This window comes from Syngnathus floridae, chromosome 3 (assembly GCF_059516105.1).
Source record: "Syngnathus floridae isolate MCC-2025c chromosome 3, RoL_Sflo_1.0, whole genome shotgun sequence".
Lineage (NCBI taxonomy): Eukaryota > Metazoa > Chordata > Actinopteri > Syngnathiformes > Syngnathidae > Syngnathus > Syngnathus floridae.
Window position 1 is genome coordinate 16,577,955 of NC_142415.1, and position 23,219 is coordinate 16,601,173.

Below are 23,219 nucleotides of genomic sequence, written 5' to 3' on the forward strand. Positions count from 1 at the left end.
ACAAGTACGTACGTACCTAAAAAACAGATACTCGATGAGGCAAGGCAGCGGGGCCACGGCTATTGGAAACAAAAAAGTTACAAAATAATAATGAAGGCAATAAACAATATCTCCGTGGCACAGCGGCCCCTCTTGGCAGACCGGCTGCCCGGCCTCCACTCCACCCGCCACTCGTGTGTGTACATGAAGGCAGCAAAGTGGGCAGGACTTGCAGCCCTCTAATTTTTCAGCAGATTGTACATTTTGGACAGGAGATTCCCCTTCAAGACTAGGCCTTCTACATTCTATACCCGTGAGAATGGCAAATCAAATACAAAATAAAAATAAAAGTCTACTTCACGAATGCCAGTGCTTTTCAACATTATACATGTTTTCGCCATTTTTTTGGTTTTCTTTTAAAAATCTTTGGATGTGCCGTACTGTAATACCCATTTAAAAACAATAGAAAAACACATATACATACAAACACTGGTCAACAAAGTTTTGCTTTTTTTGAGAGGGGGTGGCGGCAGTGTTTAAAACACATGGAAATGCCTCACAAGCGTAACGCTGTAACAAAACTTTTTTGTCTTTACTTTCTCCCCCCTGCTATATACAAATCTAGAATTTCTACAAATACATAAATTAAATTAACCCAGTAGTTAAGAGAAAAAAATATTTAACTTAAGCAACCACAACACAGTAGTAGAGAAAAAATAATGTGGGGTGGCGGAACACAACATCACAGCAGTTGGTTTTACCCTGTTAAAAAGCAATAATCTACTATCACAGATGAACCACTGAGAACCAGAATGGGCTAACTCAATTTTTACTTTTTATAATTTAAGTGCAGAAATGAATAGAGTCGGAATATAGTGGTTTATTTCCAATTTTGACATATGGGGGCAGTCAATTTTTGTTCTGAGCATTTTTTCTGTAGCTGCATGGGTAATGTTTGTGCATGTTTGAATAAGAATGTTATCCATGCTCGTACATGAAATATTGATATATTTGCCTTTTGTAGACAACTGTTGCAGCCATTAAAGAGAAAAAAAAGAGTTAGCTAACTGTAGTTCTCAATGACTCAAAAATGATCAAAAATATGCTTCTCCTGCCATACAATATACATCAACCCTGAAACACTTCTTAAAAGAAAAAAAAATACAAAAATGGAAAAACACGGTCGCAGAAAGTACACAAAGGAATCGTCACCATGAGGTATTCAGAGACATAGTGGAAATAACATGCACGGCCAGGGTGAGAGAGAGAAAAGGTGAGAGATAGGGGAAGGGAGATTTTGGGGAGAGTCGCTTTGGTATGTTTTCATTGCATGCGTTGGCGATAAAAAAGCACCATAGTGTGATTTGAAACAAAAGAAAAAATCAGGGGGCAGGGTTTCCTTGGGGAGTGGCGGCCCTTCGACAGGCTTGAGGTAAGTCAAAGGAGAGAAACGAGGTCAAGAGCGGTTCAACACTTTGGTTCAAGCAAGGCACTCGTCCTGGGAATGTGAAGGAGGGGGATTGCGATGAGGTTGATGTGGGTCTGCTGAAGCAAACAGCAACAAGGAGGCAGACGTTAGGAGGACGCTCAGTGGAACCTCTAAATATGAAAGTTGGAATCGGAGTAACATTTAGCGCAAAACAAAAACTGATTTTGCCAGTGTTGCATGAGTATACCAAGTGGTACACAGGCTCCCTCTAGTGGTACACAAACATTTAAGTACAATTCAGTTGTATTTAACTTTTAAGTTCATTTACATTTAATCTTTAAATGGTATTGAACCTTTCTGTGCAGTCTAATACATTTCAAGTAAATCTATGGGGAAAATAGTTTTCAAATTTACCTATATTCAAGCACAGTATGAAAATTCAAACCGAATGTTACAATGGGCTTACAGTGACATTAAAGAGTATTTAGGAATCAAATGAACATTTAGAGCTAAGCATGTTAGCTGGTACTTGGCCCAAAATGTTTAAGAACTATTGCTCTAAAAATGTGGCAAACAACCTCAAAGAATGAACCTAATGAATGGAAACGGTTCCGATAATGGATAAAAAAAGGACAAGGCAACTTTTGACGTGACTTATTTTAAAGAGTTTGGTTTGACTTAGAGGTTCCACTGTGTATGGCTACTAGCAAAGAACCACGTTTACTAATTTTCTTGACAGCTTTAACATGTTCTGTGGCAAATTTGGAGATTTAAAGGGGAAATAACCCCAATATTTTCTTTGCAATAACAGTAGGACTAGTAGGGGCACGTAAATACAGATTTTGACCTAAATTCCTCTTTAAATTTTGGTTACCCACTGCATATGTAAAATATGTCTTTAACTCAGCATAATCTACTCATCTTTACAAAAAAAGCAAGCAATTTTTTTTTTCCCGGTCACAAAATTTGACAAATAAATGCTTTTGTTGGATAAGGATAATATTTTTGACTACATGAGTGTGACTATCTGTAAAGCTGGAATCGAGAGCAGGAGCGCATTTGGCAAGGATAGGGTGTGTGTGTGTGGGGAGGGGGCGAGGGGTAGTACAATAATATTTTTATCACCACTCACAGAGGCCGTGCATTGAAAAAAAAAGCAACAACAACATCTTTGGTTATCTTTGGTATCATCAAAGTGATAGAAATCACATATGGAACTTGAGTGAGGTAGCATCTTTGGTTTCACACTAGAAAACATCAGCAGGTGACACGTTGTTTTGGTGGGTGTTGAGGAAGCGTCTCTATCTCCCCCTCCCCCCCTCTGCTCCTTCTGATAAATGTAGAGCTGCTAACCGTGGCCTTGAGGAAAAAGAGGAGGTGCAAGATGACAAGGGGCCCGGCTGGCTAATTTATCAAACAGGCTACGCTTCTTCCCCCTGTGTAGTGCTTTCCTCCTTGTGCTGAAATGCATAGCTTTCCAGGCTTTGGATTGTTGGGGGAAGGGAAAGGAAGGTGATTGGACCATTGATCTTCTCCACTTGACGCCTTTGATGGACACACAAATCAATACGATAAATAAAAGCAAAACACTAAATTTGGCTCACAGTGACAACACGCTTTGATTGGCCTTCGCAGCGAGCGTTAACAGTAACATTCACGCCGCTCGCGGCGAAGATACAACTGATTAAAAAGGCATCTGTAAGGCAAAAAGCTTTGACGCTCCTGTCATGTTAAATTAGTCAAAAATGATTACGGGTGTAAAGTCACTGCTAGTTCTTTGGTTAAATGTCAGCTGGGATCAGCTCCTGTTCCTGCCTTGACCCTGAACAGAATTAATGCAAAAAAATAAATAAATGGATAGACGAAGAATATTGCAACATGGACAATGTAGTGGTTCACATAGTGAACTCTGGTACCAATATAATACCCAATAAGACCCCAAACAGGGTTAACTCTACAGAAAATGGATGGATGGATGAATGGACACTCAGAATGTTGCACCATTAACAGTATAAAGATGATTTGAATATGACTGCTGAGATTGACAACAGCTTCTAACATGACACCAACAAAATCGAACAAAAAAATGGAAGGATTAAAAATGTTGCACAGGCATTACTGTAACAGTTTACCTAGTTGACTCTCATGGTATCCCCCGATACATATAAACTAAACAATCTCATGTTCCTACCATGATTATGAATATGGTAAAAAAAATGGACAGATAAGTGGTTAGAAATATTGCAACATATGCACACAGCAGAACCCTGTACGTAATAAACCTCAAAAGAAAATGGACAAACAGGTGACTTAACAGGATGGATAATGTAGTGGTTCACATTGCTGACTTTAGACCTAAATCAGCATCTGCCATAACCCTGAACAGAGAGCACAGAACATGTAAGGATGCATGACTAGGAATGTTGCAACTACAAACTATTATCTTTGGTCAATAGCACTGCTACCGTTTGAAGTGTAGTGTGTGCACAAGTGAGGCTTTGGTTTCTCTTGTTTAAAAACGACGTTTCAGCATGTCGGAAGGAAAGCACTACATCGCGATCCGGGGTGGGAATTTTGGGCTAGCAGTCTACGCTATGGGATGGGCTGCCCCCCTCTGAAATTGTCCACAGATTCAAGAAAAGAGAGCAGGGATGAAACAAAACAAAAAGCAACAATCCAGTTGCTCCTGTGGGATTTACGTTTCTTTGAACGCTGATTGGCCAAATCCCACTGGAGCTCCGCAGAGCAGACTGATTAGAACCTCCATTTTGGGAGTCAGATCGTGACAGCGGGAAGGGGGTTGTCGTAAAGCTAGAGACCGGTGCGGGTAAGTGAGTACAGGAAAAAAGGGATGGGGGGTGTGGTAGTCTTTTTGCAGTAACACAAACATGTCAAAGCAGGTCAAACAAGAAAGAAGTCGTCTTTGGTTTGTTTTTTTCTCATCTTTGGATACTATAAATATCAATATAGTACAGATTTAAGGGCAAAAACGGGAGGTCTTTTGTAAGGTTCTTTTAAGTTTTAAAGCTTTTCCACCGAGTCGAGTCCATGAGTAAGGGCCAAAAGTGCCTTCCCGCTCCTTCTTCAGGCTTTGGTGCAGGCGCTGAGGCCGACGCCGGGCGGGTGGCCGGAGCCGTCGTCGACCCACTTGTCCAGGCTGCGGCGACGTGCGTTCATGAAGAAGTTGCTGACCGTCGCTAGCTCCAGGCCCAGCTGCTGCGCGATGGTTAGTTGCAGCTCTTTGGACGGACGCTTGTTCTCCTTGAAGATGGCATGGAGGGTTCGCCGTTGCACGTCCGTGAACACCAGGCGGGGCTTCTTGGCCGCCGGGTTGCCCCGCTCGCTGCGGCCGTGGTCCTGTTCCTTGCGCTTGCACGCTGAGGAGAGGCCAGTAAAAACAAGGGGAAGCAGGAATGTGAGTTGTCAGAGACATTTTTCAGGGTTACTCAAATATTACAAAAGATGACCATCGGATAATTCAAATAGGATCATTCAAATCTTAAAAACATCTATTGAGCTAATGATATAATAACCCCCACAAAATTCATTCAGTCATTGATCAGTCAGATTGAAATATTTTAAACATCTCTCAGTACGATGTAAGTTACTCCTATAGCACTGCAAGACTGACAACAACAAACGTGAGTCTTTTGACCTTAAAGGCTACTTGAACGTCAATACACTTTAAACATAAATGGAGCCACAAGACAGGGAAAAAGCCTCTTACACTCGCGTAATTATTGAAAATTCACTGCAACATCATTGATTTATTGATCCCTGTGGGAAATTTGCTGCCTTATGCTGACTCTTTGTGACTAAAAATAAGTTGAATAGAAAAAGGGATTACTATTGAAAATATGGAATATAAGATTAAAAAGCTAACACAGGTAATGTTTGAGCATCACAGTTGAGAGGTTCTGGGTTCGAATCTTAGCGAGCCTTCCTGTTTGCGGTGGGTTCAATTGCATATGATACTGTCATTCATGTCTAGAAAAATGGCAATGACGTTTTTGGGGGGAGGGCGGGGTTATACGCTACAGCGCAGACAGCGGTGACAGCGAGACAATTGCGGACGCTGTCCATGGTGCTGAAAACACTCAATTGCAACTGTGAAGACACAAAAACTTGCAAGTGAGCAGGATACACCCTGTGCTCGTAAACACATTCACATCTATTCGGAATTTCCTTTTTATGCCCAGACAAAAGCATCAATGCACTTATAATATTAAAATTTTTGAAATGTAAATACTTCAAAAATTGCAACAGGGAAACTCCAAACAAGAAGTCCGAGAGTTGAACCCGGACAGAAGCACTTGACTGTGTGGCGGTTGTGGTAAAACATCACAAAGAGCCTCTATTAAAGATGAAATTCGACAATCCAGTTGATGTGGCTGCCATTTTTATCACGTGCTGCTTTCTAAAGTCTTACTTTTCCCATTCAGCGTGACTTGTAACCGACCAGGAGGGGGCAGACTTGGGTTGCTCTTAAGCACATCGAAGGCTACAACATTAGTTGCATCTGATAGAAGCCGATTCAAATAAATTCCAACATAATGCTATAATGCTTAGTTTTGCTTGATATGTAGATAAACAGATAATCTAAAATACAAGCACAATAATAAACATGCTGCTAAATAAACATCTCTGACCATGTGTCAAAGCACAATCCAGTCATTTCCACCAGTTTATCTTCAAGATCACATTTGGCTTTCCCATATATATCTCAGCACACCAAAAGAGGAGCACAACAACAACAACAACAACAACAACAACAACAACAACAACAACAACAACAACAACAACAACAACAACAACAACAACAACAATTACTAAAATCAGCAATACTTGCACCCAAGACTGCTAAATATTAACTGCTAGTGCAAAAGCTGCTATAATAAATCAATTGGAGTGAAGGCCATGCAGACAGCAGCAACGACCTGGCAAGGCCTAGACCTCGTCTCGCAACACACACGCACACATGTACGCACCTACACACACAAACGCACACTGTGGTTGCTAATCATTAAAAGCAACAAAGATAACTCTAGACACTGTGGTTCGATGGGGAGACTAGAAGTAACAATGCATTTATTATATACACATAGTACACACACACACACACACACACACACACACACGCGCGCACGCACGCACACACACACACACACGCACAAATACCCAGTACGAATTACTTTCTTTTTAATTATAATTTTAAAATTGTCCAATTTCTCAGAATACTGTTAATATTTTGGTGTGTACAAAATTTGTTAAATGTTTAATGAGTTTTTATTTTTACCTATGCCTTTTCATAACTGTGATTTGTGAGCTATTGAAAATAAACAAGAACATTTCTTCAGTAGTCTGAATGGCAATAATGAAATCTTATTTGAAGATAGTTGAATGTAATACTGACTCAAGAGCCCTATAAATTGACATTTTGTAACAAGATTAAATCAGAAAAAAAACAACGACATATTAGTAATAGACAGAATCATTTCCTTGCATACACACGTTTAAATGCATTTTGTGTTTTTTTTTCCCCAGTTAATTGTGAATAAAGTTCTCAGAGACACGCACACAAGGGCAGAAGCCCGGAGAACTAATCAATTGCGATTACATACACAAGCATACACACGCGCAAGCGCGCGTGCACGCACGCACTTTCAATCCAGTCTGCAGACCTCTCCTCATTGTAAACCCCCAAAACCACACATGTGCAACCCATCGATTAGCCTCATAAACTTTAGGAAGAAAAAAAATCCATTTGTAGCTCTGTGAATGTGCAGCGTGCGTGCGTGCGTGCGTGCCTTAATTGACTCCTGACTACCACAGGGACAAATTAATACAGAGGTCTATCAGTTAATTAGACGGGAAAACACCCCCCCCCCCTTCCCAATCTGGAATAAATAAACATAACTACCACTGAACTGCAGTGCATTGTAGGACAATGAAGTCCCATTTAGGTGGTGATACAAATCACCACGTACACAAAGGCCTCCAGACGCGAATTTACACTCAGAACAAGGCCAGAAAATGAGGCTGCTCGGTTGCATGTATACCAAAATAAACACTCACGATTCCTCGTGTTAGGATCGACTTACTTTACAAGATCACGGGTCGATATTTAGAGGTAAAACGATACCAAAAACGACATGCACACAAACACCCGCCATAGATAAATATATATATCAGCAAGCCATTTGAATTGGAATACACAAACATGCGCTTGAATTCATTTTAGCAGTCGAATACTAAAATATTTCAAAATAAAATTCACGAAATAATATTGACACTGGAGGCTACTCGCTGTCATTTGATCGTGTGAAAAAAACTAGCATTTTAAAATCCCAATGCAAATGCATGCAAAAATACAACAAACATGCACTTCGATTTCGATTAAAGTCAAATACTAGAATTGGGGCACGGAAAATAAATCACCAACGAGCCGAAAATACTATGAATAATTACTAGGTGAATTAAAATGCACGCAAAACAACACGACGAACAACGTCGAATATTTAAATGTGACAAAGTAAATGACGTTATGTATGTAGCCCATACCGTGATTACGACGAAATAATACTGAGTTGAAAATTCCCAGCCCACTTGACCTGCTTATTGATTATTATTGATTATTGCTTAATAATAGAGTAGCCTCGAGAGTCAATGCGAATAGCTGCATGCAAACACTGAAAATAGAATAAAATGTGGATTTACCGAGGCTTCGCTCACCTGCGAGCCTGAGCGCACTCATGCGCTGGAACTCAGGCTCCTGCAGCCACTTCCACATGCGGCGGAAGGTCTCCCTGCCGGACTTGAGCTTAGACCACGGTTTGGGGTTCCTCAGCAGGTCGGACAGGGTCCCTTGGGACCGGCACAGAACCCGCTGGGCAAAGATGGCTTGGGGGATGCTGTAGCGCTTGAGCTCCGTGGTGATTCTCTGCGCCACCTCTTTGGTATTCACCTCCTCCATCTGTCCGCCGCCGCCTCCTCCTCCTCCTCCACCGCCGTTGATGGCTCCTTGCTGGCCGAGCGCCGAGGCCTGCTCCCGGCCGCCTCCCAGTGCCTGGCCGTGGCCCTGCGCTCCGAGGTGGGCGTGCGGATGGTGGTGCAGGCCGTTCAGCTGCACCATCCCCGCCGTGGAGCTCATGTGCTGCTCCGGGTGACGGCCAAGCATGGCTGGATGGTGCGCTTCGAAGCCGCTGGGCGTCAGCATCTTCTCCCCCGGCATGGCGGCGCCAGGGTGGGCATAAGGCGGCAGACCGGCTTGGCTCGTATGAATGCCCGCCAGACCGGAGCCGGACAGCGGGGAGAGACTCTGGCCCATGCAGGGGTCCTTGTGGTGGTAGGCGGGGTAGAGAGTGTTCATTGGAGCCAGGCTGCGGTCCTCCCGCATGAGCGTAAAGCTGCCGCTGACGTTGCCCGGGATCCTCTGGTGCGGATGCGGGTGATGGGGATGCGGGTGCGCGTGGTGGTGGTGATGGGGCGGGGGAAACTTGTCGGACACGGTGGAGATAGGGGGCAAAGGCTGCAGCGGGGTCAGCGTTGTGTAGGTGCTGCTCGCGCTCATGCCGGGGGCTTCACACATGCTGATGGCCGGGTGGAGATGTCCCGGGTGGTGGTGATGATAGTCTCCGCCGTCCAAGAGTGTCGCCATGCCCATGGCGCGGTGGCTCAGTCCCCGCGGGTTCGGACGAGAGTGCGGACTGTGGCCGCTCAGCAGCTCCCCGTGGCTGCTCACGGAGTCATGGCCGTGCAGGTCGCCTATATTTTCCATCGACAGCTGGGCATTCATGGTCCAGGCGGTTCTGTGGACCAACCATCTATGTGACCTGCTTAGCTTGCGCCCCCCCGCCCCGAAAGTCCTCAAAGTTGTTTTGATCTTTTTCTTATAGTTTGAAAACTCACACTACATCGGTTCCGGCGTCTAAATCCACGTTTTCGTCATTGATAAATAGAAATATATCTTTTAAAATGTCTTGTATTATTTCCTTCCTTTGTATAAAGCCCCCCCACCACCAGCCAGCTGTCCTTGCGCTCCGGTCGGGTGCCGCGCCATCTCTCTCTCTCTCGGTGTTTGTCTGTGTCCACCAGCGCAGCCCCTGCACATGCGCACGACGCAGCTCTTTCTCTCGCTCTCTCTCTCCAGCAGAGGCGCGCCCCTAGCGTGACGTCACACGCCTTATTTAAGGAAGATAGGGAGCATTTTGGTTTGGACGCAGTTCCAATTCTTGTCGGGGATATTTGAAAGGAAAATAAGTAACTGAACACATAATTTAAAGTTAATTCGTCGTCTCTCATTTGGAAGATTTTTTTCAAAATAGTCGCCATTATAACAGCCTTTCATTTTCAATCCACCTTAAATCACGCAATTAAGGTCCACTCAACTTCCGGGTTCATTTGCAGGCCTCCACCCCCCCCCATTCAAATACTTTTTAACCCCTTGGCACACGCAAACAACCAAAACATTTCATTGATTGGATTCATGGTTGCCTCTGAAGTTCACTGGCACTTGTTCATTAGTGTTGCAGCCCCCCTCCTGGATGACCCCCACCTCGCTCCTAACGCCTGTTTGCTTAGAATGTGACAGTTTAAACCAAACGAAGGGACACTAGTTTGCGGTACCGTCGCCTTTGATAGAAAACGATGAGCAGATGTGTCTATTGTTCAAGTACAAGGCTTAACGAACCAAGCCGAGCACTGTACGTGTGTGTGTGTGTGTTTGTATATATCACATGGAACCCTACAAGTTAAAGAAATACTTTTAATATCTAAATGCTGTTTTAGCACAATAACACCTCGTTTGTGCCAAAAGTAGGGGGATAGAAAAGTTGCAGCAACTGCACATTCAAACAATAAATAAAAGAGTAATCATAATAAATAAAATAATAATAATTTTTGCACAGTTATTTCTGTTTCATAGTCATGGTTCATACAAAATGCACAGTGGAAGTTAAATAAGTCTATAATAAATGAGGATGTAAAATTGCACTCCAGGAGGATTTTAATTTGCTTAAGGGAAAAACTACAAGAAATGCACCTCTAACATCTTCATATTTTCTCACAACATGACCATAGCTTAGAAAAAATCAGTTTTCTGTAAACTGGTTGTAAGTAATTGAACTGCAACAGATTTGGAACAGCATCTAAATTGCCTGACCACACAACAGTCTGTCCCGATCATCAGATTGGTCATTCAACACAATATGATATTTGTACTCAATGACACAACTAAGAAACAAATAGATCATACAGAATACCAAACGTCCTCATGTCCCCCACATGGAAAAAACATTTGGACAAGAAGGAGCAGCTCTCTAATGTTTCCATAAGCTTCCATTGAACAAAAACACAGCCCAACTATTTGTGTACAACCCATTAAAAAGTCAATTTTTGGTAATATGTCCCCCTTTAAAGTGACGTCAGGAGCCGTTTAGTTTAAAATGGCGGCAGGCGAGGTGACAGCTTGCAGCGGTCAGTGTCCTGCTGGACCCCCCCTCGATACTGAATGGGGGGACGTGTCAAAGGTGACGCTTCAAGACTCCTAAAGCCAACATCTGCGAGTGTGTAGGAGAGCGGGGGCTGCTGGGTGGGCAACAGATTAACCTTTCAGACTTTTCCCTGTCCCGGACCTGCTAAGGGGGCCCCCCGCATCTGTCAGGAGGTCCCGACAATGGACGTGGCGCTCGCTTGAAACGAGTCAAACAAAAGAAAAGAAGATGCCAAAGAAAAAAAAGGAGTTAAAGAAGTTAAACCGTCTCTGATGTGAAGTCAATGCCAACGGCGTGTGTGTAACGTGTGTCCGGACAGAAGGAGACTCAATTCCTTCCTGAAAAAGAGCGTCTGGCCAAGCGTGCACAGAATGGACATGAGCACACACACAAATGCAAATTAACTGGAAATGCCGACACGCTGTCAGGGAACGTATTGCGACTTTTGAAGTAAATGTACACAAAGCTTATCAGCAATTTTACAATATGACTGTTTTCCTTTATAGCTTTTAGGGTGAGAGCTTGGGAATCTTTTACATACAGATGGACATTTTAGTTTTTATATATGAATAAATAATGGAAATCATGACATAACAATTACAAAAGTGATATATACTATGAGCATTCATGGCTGAAGTATATTTATTTTTAGACTTAGCGGGCCAGATCAAACGTTTACATGGGCTGACTATGGCCCACTGGCCATAGGTTTCCTACCGTTCACATGCTGCACAGATATCGAAATACTAAAAGTTGATACACTCTTCGTACATAGAAAGTCCCTGGATATATGAGGTTTTCTGTCATTGCCACAGTTTTTTTTTTTTAAATTATTTTACAAGTCTGGCTTAGAGGTGTTTTCATACAAATATCTACGGACATCTTAAACCAAGGCTCTGCTCTTGTGTATTTAGCCTTAGGACATCACTGACTGCAATTGACAGTGACCCCATTTTTTTGTGAAGGTAACTATCCAGACCCAAACAAAGAAAGTGGGTGAGACAGAAAGATCCTATTGAAAACATTTAAAAATAGTCTTACCCATCCTGCACACATTAAACAATGAAACCTACTGAAGCACACTTTTGGAAATATTTAAATAATAATAATAATAATAATAATGATGATAAATTGACCATATATGTACTTCTGAACACAACATGCTGCCGTTGTAACTACATCGCTTCAGCTTTTCAACATCTGCACATTTCATTATTAAAAGTCTCTCTCTCTGTCTCTCTCTGGATGGATAAAACAAAATACTAAAAAGGCTGGCCTTACAAGCCATCTACACATTCTCATACGGATCGATATGCATCCTTCCAGGACCTCGGGTTTGTGTGTGCGTGTGCGCGTGACATTTTCTTCATACAGACACTATTTCTTGCAGGAAAACACGCACCGCCCAGCATGAACTTACATCAATTAGCAAGCGATTAGCAGCGCGCACATTAGTTAAGCGCATGCGCAATTGTGAACCTTAAAATAAAAACACCGTGAAGGCAGCGTGAGTGATTTGTATGACGGCTTCCACGCTGATTATTCACCATTCCCGTGCAGGTGGACTAATATGAGGAGCGCAGATCAATAGTGAGTCACACGTACTGCACACAGACCTACACACACGCACACGCACGCACGCACACGTTGAAAATGAGGGAAGGGGCGGGGGGCAATAAATGGCATTTGTCAGTGTAAAATTTAACAAATGAACCCATATGTGCTCGTTTGAAAGGAAACAGAATTAGCCTTTGCAAAAGAAATGTCATTCCTTTCGTTATGATCCTTTTTAAGAACCCATAAACAAAATACCACTTTACCTTTAAACGTCCATCAAGGTAAAGCTGCCTTTTAAATACGATTTAGGATTAAATCCTTCACGTTTAAAGCCTTAAGCAAATATGTTTAGAAAATGCTGGAAAGCCCCGATTTTTCGAGTTTAAGGGGGGAAAAGTGCATTGCGCGAGGGCTGCGTGGCCTTCACTGCGTATTTGAAGTGCACAGGCCTTGATAACACAGCATAATCGATACGGAATACATTTAGAATTCCTGAAGGGGGGCTCAAGCTGAGGCCTTTGAATTGGTGGAATAAATAAACAATGCTAAAACAAATATTCCTCTTTTTATTTATAGAACCACGTGTTGCATTTCAATAATAATAAAAACTTGAAGGTTTATAGTAAGAATGATTCATAGCCGATCTCGGGAATCCGTTATTAAATATGATCTGTAGTGATTGCATTTTTAAAAGTATTTACTCTATTATAGTATAGATAAATATGAACTAGTAAAAATGGTGACTAAACAAAGTCAGAAAATATCCCATTTGAAGAAAAATAGTTTTTTCTCATGGTGCAATGAAACACAATTTAAAAGATGGCTTATTTGTAAAAATAATTTTGTGTGTTGGTTTATAAACACATTTAAAATGTATATTTTATTCAAAGTATAAAACATCAAAATGTAAAAAAATCGGAGTAAAAACTAATCTATTAAAAAACTCAAATAAAACAAAATAAAAATGTATTCCCAGCACCTTTGCGGCTTTAAAAAACAACAGAGACGGAGGATATTGATTAAACTCCCATCAAAATCTCGAAATGACTAACTGTCCAAATGGTAATAAATAATTCAAATAAAAATAAGGAATACACTTGCTACTTATATTTTTGCTATACGGTATATTAAAAGAAAATGTGTATTTAATCGCAAATAATTAGTTCTCAATCCTTCAACAATTAGATGACCGAGTGCTGCCTTGCTCACGGGAAAGTCAAGTAATTGCCTCCTGCTTGCATGCAGGCGTGTGCAACGTTATTCCGCGTCACTTGCTTGCATTCGTGCACTCTCATGTGCAATTAACATGGCTTCGTTTGACATTAAGGGGCTCCATATGCCGCTGCATGCTGTCACTGACTCCAACTATTAGGCCACACACTTGAGGCGACAAACCTTGTTAACGATTATCAACGATCAACGCAAACTTATTAATGAGCGCAAAACACGCTTCATTTATCACGGTTTTAATTGCGTTCATTCCGGCATTTTTTTAAAAACTGCAAGTCAAATGATTTAAATACGTTACAAAATGGGGTTTGAATTATTTATCAAAAACTGACATTCAATGATTTGTACACCCACCGGACACTAGATTAGGCACACTTTTAACCAACACACAAAATTCTCCCCTGTGTTCAGTTCTGAAGCATTAATTTAACTCGATGCTTAATCGTGTCTTGTATATCTAAACAGGATCATACAGGGAGCTGTCCTTAATATTTTGATAGTAAATGCGACGGTAAAATATGAAATACGGGAGCGGGATTAAACACGTGGCATTTATTGCATGAATTGTATTTAACTGCCTGAATTTGTGAATATCCTAATAAAAAAATAATCTCCCGTTTGGTGTACATTTCATGGTACAATGTGCCCATTATAGATTAAATGTAAAAATAAAAAAGATCAAAATGACAATTGCAGGAAGAAATGTAAAGATAAAACGAATAAACGTCATCTTTACGGTTTTTAGCATCGACCACAGGTCGTCATCACGTGTTCTCCCTTGCAGACAATCAATCAATAATTGAGTCAAATGCAAAATCACGCTGATCCATTACTGGATCTTGCAGCGTGTTCCTAATGAAGTGGCCTTCAATGTTTAAAAATATATGCATGGCCACATTACCTATGGTAAATAATCATAGTAAAAAACCTTTTATTTTATTTAGATGTTGCATTGTAAGTGTACCTAATGTTTTGTCTTCGTCCTGTATGAGCACTTTTAGTCTCCATATTGGCTGCCTTAAACGGAGGAAAAATCAATAAGTGTTTCGCAAGAATAGTGCTCACGGGAACATAATAATATGAATAATTAGGGTATTAAATTAAGCGAATTTTCCACTCTAAAACAAATGAAAACAAATATATTTAACGGGCGGGGATGGATGACCAGTGCGGCACTAACTCATCGGGCTGTGGTGCGTTCAAGTTCACGTGCGGATGGATACAAGGCAGTGAGGTCTTGTCTTTTTGCTTTCAAGTGGTCTCGCTATGACACGTAAACGCACCACCCGAGCCCACACACACTCACATTCAACAACTCTCACGCACACACAGACAACCCAGAATTTACCGCATAGCCAGAATGTGTCACGCAGCTCTCCGTGCGGCATGTCATCATTCAGAAAAGAAAATCCCCATTTTCCCACTACCCTCTGCTCATTCCACGTCCTGCGTGTTTCCTCATTACGGCATTTTTGTCCACGTTGCAGCCATCCTATCGCGGGATAAAACAATCAGCATCCATGGCGTGGCAGTCGTTGAAAAAAGATCCAGAAAAAGCAGAAAAAAAGGCAAATAGCTTGAGGTTTTCCTGTCCCGGCGTCTGGTGCTTCTCTCCGGGCGTGCTTGCATTTGAATAGCCGGCCGCTCTCGTTATGGATCCGCGCCGCGCTCAAAGAGAATCACTATATGCAAATTTTTCAGTATCAATCGAAAGGTTCGATCCGCCTTGCAGCGTCAGCCTCCCTTTTGGATATAGAGAGGCTGCTGCAACACGACTATGCACGTGTAAAAACTAATGATGCTCCTATCTAAACATAAAACGTTCAAAAGAGTCGAAACCTTGTCTTTAAAAGTGAGGTTATGGTATAGCTTGCCGTGGTGTATGACAAAGTAAACAAACGGTGATTTTTTTTCTATAATAATATTATATATACAGCTGATGCAAGCACAATTAACCTCAATTTGATGACTTTAACATGAGAATTATTCAAATATCAAAATCTACATGCAGGTGTCAAACCTAAGGCCTGTGGACCAAATGCATGAAAACAAGTCACCCCCACAACACACAAACATAGTAATATTAATAATAACATCATTGACTGAAGCAAATAGTTCACTTTCTAAAATAAAATGAAAAATACAAACAAGTATATTGTTGTCATTATTCACCCAAAATTTACAGTTTGCACAGATCTAAAAATGATCACTGTAGTATTAAAAATGTGAAAATATGTATTGAAACAGATTTATCATGATTCTTTTTAGATCACACTTCCATATTTTCCTTTTATAATGCTCAAAGACACAGCAGTTATTGGCTTGGAGATGTCACATGACTCTATACTGACTTATAGTGTGTGTGGTTTCCATTTCCGATACTGGTTCCTTTCCCAAGAATAATGTAACAATATGTTTTTTTTTTTTTATTGAATTGTGGTTAACACTGAATCATCCCAAAAGCTGTTTCTAAAATCTCAACCCCTTTGTTTGACAGGGGCATCTTCTGGCAGGTGTACCTAATGTTGTGGTCCATATTGAGGACGAGGCTGGATGCAATCAAGGGGGCAAGGAGAGGTGAAAGCAAAGGCTACGGCTGAGCGTGTGGTCAGGAGGAGATAAAGCGGCCAGTGCGTTATCCATCTGTCTTAGGGTTAGAGTTTGACCAGCTGAGGGTAGAAAAGGGTCAGAGGTGAATGGGGGTCACACAACCCCTTGCGCTGTCCTGAGGAAGGTCTGTATGGTCAGTGCATTAAAACACTCACCCAATTTCTCTCTCTCTCTTTCTCTCAGGATTCAAGGTTCTTGATTAATCAGACCATTTTAACTCAATTGCTAATCAAAACAGCAGCACCTGCTGAAGTTTCATGATTTGGAGTTTCTCAACTAGTTGCCGCCCTCTTATCAAGTCTGAGCCGCAATTGGATAGAACAGCACCTAGTACACTTAAAATTCAGAATGTTGAGTTGTTAATATACCGTAGAGTATGAATAAAAATCCAAGCATTGATCAGTCATTTGTCAGCGCTGTCAGCGTCATGATTGAACGGCTCATCATTAAGAGGCTTTGCTCACTTCTCTTATTTGAGATGCAAGTCATTTTCTTTCTCGCCAATTACAGGACTTCTCATCTGTTTTTGTCACTCTGTATGACAGTGCCATAAATCTTATGTAATATGTCAATTGGAATTTCCCCATGTGGGACAAATAAAGGAATATCTTCTATTATTGTTAAGATATCATGTATTTTTTGGCTGAAAAAATGTTTATTTTTAGGTGGGGTGTCAATAGCTTTGTTTTAAAATGTTTCTCTTGATTGCATGATATTTTCATTTTGTTTTAAAACATCAAGAACTTCATTCATGCAGGGATATCACATAAACGATTTTAATTGTCCCAATACTTAAGGAGAAATAATATGTTCAGTATTTTTGTGTTATGTATCAGCAGCACTAACACTAAAACGATACATCATTTTTTTCATTTGTTTTGGTTAACCTGCGCTTGTCTGACATAAAGAATGCTCACTAGTCACAAAATGTTTGACGATGGACTCAGCACGACCCTGAAACAGATCCAGTCAACCTCTGTTCAGATGCAGTTTGATGAGTAACAGTAGCCCCTTTCAGCAAACGTTTGCGTAACGCTGCCGTAAAAAACGAGTTCATGGCTTTGTTGTTCTTTCACTTGTTTGCGCACAACTTTACAACGCTGCTTCATGCATGACTGTTCTCTCCTGATTTTAGATTTGGGGTTAGTGTTAGGTGACTAATGTGGGTTCACTCACCTGACTTGTTTGCCGCATCAAAAAATTGGGAACCCCCTGTGGGCCAATTTCTGATAGGATCTGAAAATACGATAAACAGGAGCTGAGTCAAAAGTTAATGCCAAGTTTGTTCAATGAACAGCAGCATGCCCCGAGAAACTAACAAGCTCAGCGGCGGCGATCTCTTTAATAATGCCGCAGGAACCGGTTTGTCCCTCACCATCGGTTAAGACCCTTTCAGCCACTTACACGAGGAAAGTGGCACGTTTAATAGGCAGGCTGGACGGGCAGTCAGGAGCGCAGCGTGTGCGCGTTTAACAAGGCGCTCAGTGGTTATGTCAAGCATTGGCGTCTTTTACTAGTCTTTGAAAATCCATAATGCAGAAAGCAGATGTATTATGTCGTCTGTCTCTTCAGGTGTATGTGTGTGTGTGTGTGTGTGTGAGTGGCTTACGAGAGTTTGTCTAGATGGTGACAAATTGTTCATTTGTTCGAGAGTTCAGTAGAATTTTATACTAAAAGAAATGTCGCGTCATCGTAAATCTAATGACACTGTCTTTAAGAACTTTATAAAAACTGGTGGCTAAAGAGATTTGGGATTGCTTGTCCACTTAGACATTTCCTGGATCACCGAGGATGACAAGACTGTCACATTTAGACGGAGAAATGATCATTGATTGCGATTCATGTAGCAACAAGAGGACAATTATTTCTCAAAGCAAAAGACAAAATGCCATACTTGCGTCTGTTTGCTTGTGAGTTATCAGGCTCCTTGATGGCTCCCAGAAGATAAAACGATGTACCACTTTGCTTCTGGGGTGAAGATGCTCTCGGTGACTCTAATGACAAACAAACCAAGAATGAACATTATTCCCAATAACAAAAGGATTTTTGTTTGGGTGCGTGACTCTCAGTGTTGAAAATGTAAAATGCATCCATACAAATTGTATTGGATGCATCTCGGAAAGGGGTTGCGTGAGGGCAGGCCCGCGTGGGATTAATAGGGAAAGTGTGTGGCATAAGGACAACAAACGCTGCATTTAAAAGAGGATTACATGGCTTCTCCTGTTATTGAACAGCGGCCATTATGGGATTACGGCCAGAACTTCCATCTTGTCTCATCAGCATTGCAGCAAAGGACTATGAGTCACACTCACTGGGAATGAACTCACAGGTGAATGCTGGCACGGGCAGGTAAACTATTACACTACAGATGTGACAGGAAATGTTTCATTATTTTAACTTTTTTTTTATTACAGTAGTGTTCCTAAGAGTAAATAGTAACTAATTACAAATGTTAAGCATAATTTAGGAGGGGTCAATGCCCCCGAGGCCCCCTTCTAGTTCCGCCAGTGCTTTTTAATTTTTTTGGGGGGGTCAACTGCACACTGCAGAAAATCGAAAAATAAGAGCATGACATAAAGTAATTAATTAGATGAATTATTTAATTAATTAGATTAAATAGATTCATTCAATTAGTATATTCGAGATGTATTTTTTTCATGGGGCAGAAACCTCATGGAAAATTATGCACAGCTGCTCCACTGAGAAAACATACTTGAGTGACATTTTGCCAAGAAGATTGCTCCGGTAAGGGGAAGATTTAAGATGACACAAAACTAAATTGAATCAAAACAATGGAAAACAAAACAAAAACATGACTCATATCACCTTTGGCTTCTAGACAACAAATGAATGACACTCGTGCGAAGACACGACGGGGTAATTTAATAAGAGTTACTTAACAGTGGGCTGAAAGTGCACAATAGCTTGCTCACAGACACATTTTCAGAAATGAGACATTCATGAGGCACTTCGCACAACAAAATATTTCGTATACAAGCCATTAAGACGGACTTATTGACGTACTCCACTTTACTCCATTACCATAAGTTAAAAAATTGTAAGTACATTCCAGCATTGCTTAAATCACTGATTTTCACTTTCAGATGACTAAAATTGGTTTGAAAATTATATTTATTTATTATACATATATGCCCTGGCTCAATAAAGACATAAAGGAAAACTGTCTTAAAACAAATTGAATACTTTAACGTGGCAGCAGTTTGACTCCAAAACGTAGTATTCGATTTCCATTATTTCCCATGTGAACTTTCATCAATAAACATTTGGAAAGTTATTTGTTGATAAAAACGGACATCAGTAGCGTATCCAAATCCACCCTCAGGCAAGTATTTGTACTCTGTACTCTTTGCAGTTAAGTAAATAGACTCCCCCCCGGCTGCCAGTATATGAGCAAATGCACTGTGTGTCTTGCACTGAACTGAAAGCTCCCAATCGGCAACACGCACACGCGTACACACCCGGGACAATAGCCAATAGAGATTTAACAGTCTCTCATGATATCCATCGCTCATTAGTCACCGTTATGCCACTTTGATGCAGACATAATGGGCTTCGGAGGTGCGTGCTGGCTTCCATAAAGAGCCCTGTTTAGTAACGGCCACACTTTAAATGCTCTTAATGTGCCGCTGAGGTGAGGGGAGGGGCCGGTAAATCACAGCAGGGAGGCCGAGGTGGGGATGTGGTGGTGGGAGTTGTGTGTGGAGGTAAAGAAAGGAGCGATTAGATGAGAGGTTCAGGGACGATGAAATCTAAAATGTGTGTGTGTGTGTCTCTGCCCGAAACTGATGTGCTTACACAGCCCTGTCCACACGCACGTAGACATGAGGCTCTTGTTAAAGTGCTTTTCGTTGAGAACACGTGTACACGGACTGACTTACTGTGTGTGTGTGTGTTATCTGCGCCGTTCCCAGCAATGCCAGTGCAAACAGACAGAGGCAGCTATCAGCGCCTCCATTGTATTCATCCCATCACTAATCTCCAATGGTTGAATCATTATCCATGCACTGGCCTCTGCAAAAGGGCCATGTAAACACTACCGGGCTGTCACCGAACGGCACCGGGCCTCAACGTGTGACCCAGAGATAAAAGAGCACACGCAAACCAAGTTGAGCCACAACATTGGTATGTCGATACAAGAGCTGTATGCAAAATGTTGTCTTTTGAGCAGCTCTTGAAATGACCAAATGAAGAGACTGTTAAATGAAATAACACACACACACGCACGCACGCAAGCAGATCAAGCTGTTGCCATATACAGCTCTGAGAAGCGTTCATCATTGGCCGCTGCAAATCTAATTGCAGGTAAATGTACATCACGGTCGCTCTCCGCCGTCTCCTGTGTGGTGGAGGAGATGGGAGGAGAGGAGCCCGGCGACATGGTTAGTATTGGTCGGGGATGACTGATCAACTTAGCCCGCAGAAAAGCGCCTCCCTCCTCACGGAGATATTAGAACAAGTAGTCGGCATCGGCGGCTGCGTTGAAGGCGGATCTTGCTAGAGATGCCCACGCTTGATCGTGGCGCATTAAGCTGGAGGTAGTCCAGACCCGGCCGAGGGCTCGGCCATCTGAGATCTGATCAGAGGTTATTAGCAGTAAAGAGCCACCGTGGATGAGGGGAGGGAGTCATCATTTACAGGGTCAGATGCTGGCCGCACTGGAAAACACGCACACACACACGCACGACAGTAAAGGGGCGGCTCATTACTCAATAAGAGCTCAGGTTTCCAGTTTAGGCCTCTCCATTAGACCCCGAGTTAGGAAGAAATGAATGGCTGCCGCTCCTCTGCACTCATAAAGCATCCCAGCATCCACAGTGAGAGGAGGTGGCTGAGGTTCCGTCTAAAGTGTGTGTGTGTGTGTGTGTGTGTGTGTGTGTGTGTGTGTGAGAGAGGTCCTAAGGGGTCTTTGAGATGGAAATGTCCAGCTGGCCGTCCGTCTGCTGCCTGACCCCTGAGCTCAAGGTCAAAAAGCCATGCCCCCCCACTTCTCCACAACCCCGACCAACTGACCAACATACACATATGGGCCTCATCCCTCAATGTGTGTGTGTGTTTTGAACGGGAGGGGTTACACGCTCCGCCTTGAATGTGTGTCTAATTGATCATTTAATCTAGTTGACATCATAATCCCTGACGCGTGTTTAACTAACTAAGAAGGAGCGCGGAGTCATTATCTCATCCGGACACTTTAATGACAAGGCATCCAAAAATCCGATCAATCTATGCACGTGTCAACAATCACGTTAAGTTGAAATGGAGGTGGGCTCGTGTGAGTGTATGTTTTTTTAAAAAGGTAATAGAATGAGAGGAAACAATCAATGCAATGGTGGGATGGCAATTCAGAAAAGCATAGGTGGCGCGTGTCAACATGTTTTGTTTGGAAGCGTGGCGACGGCAATCACATTTAACAAAGAGAAGAGGACCTATGTGCGTGTGTTATTGCTATTGATTGAAGGCGGAGAAACGTGGAAATGTTAACAGATGGGACATTTTGTTGTGAGGTGAAAGGCTGCTGATGAGATGAGTCATCGTGGAAAGGCCACGACGCCAAGATGCTGCAAATGTAAGCTAAAAATCTTTAAAATTTGGCTTTCATTCATTTTGAGATGAATACATTTTTTCCTATATGGAAAGAATGTCAAAAGAAATTATCCAGCCCCAGCAAAATGAACCCTTTAGTAAATACGATCAATCTTTGGTGTGTTGGTGATGAAGTGCTGCCTCCGCTAGTGAAAATATAATTCATGCTGTCTTTATGGGCATGAAAAAGCAAACAAAACGTAATAAAATAAAACAAAATAAAACTAAACAAAATAAAATGAAATAAAACAAAACAAAATAACAAACAAACATCCACATTGGCCAGAATTGTTTCTCTCGATGCTCACAGGAAAACGAAGCAAAATCCTGTTTCTGTTATCTACACTGGATCATATTTAGAGCAGATTGTTTCTTCAAACGTCTGTCTTAGTTCACATTAGTTCATATTACACCAACAGTTCAATGGAGACAAACTCGACATACTGCACTGACCAAACACGCACGCTCACATCCAGCGCTACAAAATCGTACACACACAAAGAGAAAAGCCAGGCAGTCTGGTGTTCCTCACGTTAATTTGACACAGAATCGATTTGATCCCTCGTCATCTCTATAATGATAAAAAAGATGCGAAATGCAATAGAATCTGCGGAAATCTAATATCCGCGGGTCAAATCGCTTAATGAAGAGCAATCTGGTTGTGCATGTTCACTGTTTAGTGCCGTAACGCTGTCTGTCAGCATGTTGTTGCCGGCCGTTCTTGTTTTTTCTCACCACAGGATGAGCAGACCTTTGGAAATTGTCTCAATAACCCAACAAACATGCACTTTTTGGGGCAAGGGGGTTCAGGTCGCTGCTTGAGCTATTACAGACACTTAAATATTGTTTACGTTTTGCACACCGCACTGTTTTTATAATCAACTCACACACAGGAGAATGATTAATCAATTAATCGGCAATAGATTATCAGTTTAGTCAATAACCTGTTCGATAATCAATTAATCCTTTTGAGCGCTCGTTTCATTTAAAATTGTTTCAATATCGGGAATTCTGGACACTAAACATGATTTCTGGAGCCTTCAGTGAAAGCAGAGTGATTATCTTCATGGTAAATCAAAATAGGGCAACTGCAAACTTCTGCTTTTATTTTAGAATTCAATCAGCGACAATTCCTGTCATGTCCAAACCAGTCATCATAATTAATTCATGCTTGGGCATTTCCTGCACTTTCAATTTGAAATATTGGCTTGTTCTTGAATAGAGATGGAACTTAAAACGCAATTTTTAAATACCAGGTCCATCGATTAATCGACATAAGTTGGATTAAGAATCAACAGATATTTGATTGTTTAACATCTGAA

General features: G+C 41.7%; 1 protein-coding gene and 2 long non-coding RNA genes across 4 annotated transcripts in view; 1 reads left to right on the forward strand and 2 right to left on the reverse strand.

Moving 5' to 3' along the window:
• Nucleotides 1-1,200: 1,200 nt before the first annotated feature.
• On the reverse strand, nucleotides 1,201-14,670 carry onecut1 (one cut homeobox 1). Of its 2 annotated transcripts, none has more exons than XM_088371513.1 (2): nucleotides 8,141-14,670; nucleotides 1,201-4,785 (listed from the first exon to the last, which is right to left on the reverse strand). In XM_088371513.1, exons 1-2 carry the CDS (start codon nucleotides 9,201-9,203, stop codon nucleotides 4,493-4,495), a joined length of 1,356 nt encoding a protein of 451 aa, XP_088227639.1. In that variant the 5' UTR covers nucleotides 9,204-14,670; the 3' UTR covers nucleotides 1,201-4,492. The 2 variants fall into 2 exon arrangements, with proteins under 2 accessions (XP_088227639.1, XP_088227638.1); XM_088371512.1 differs by having other exon boundaries at nucleotides 4,491-4,785; nucleotides 8,126-14,670.
• Nucleotides 12,425-16,920, forward strand: LOC148400852 (uncharacterized). Its single transcript, XR_015857595.1, has 2 exons — nucleotides 12,425-12,489; nucleotides 16,184-16,920. It is a non-coding gene; the product is annotated as an uncharacterized LOC148400852 (long non-coding RNA).
• LOC148400853 (uncharacterized) overlaps nucleotides 14,810-23,219 on the reverse strand; it is a 164,126-nt gene continuing 155,716 nt past the window's right edge. Inside the window, exons 8-10 of the long non-coding RNA XR_015857593.1 lie at nucleotides 18,191-18,290; nucleotides 17,473-17,532; nucleotides 14,810-16,355 (exon numbers count right to left, since the gene is read on the reverse strand). This is a non-coding gene — a long non-coding RNA (uncharacterized LOC148400853). The remainder of the gene's footprint in view (nucleotides 16,356-17,472; nucleotides 17,533-18,190; nucleotides 18,291-23,219) is intronic.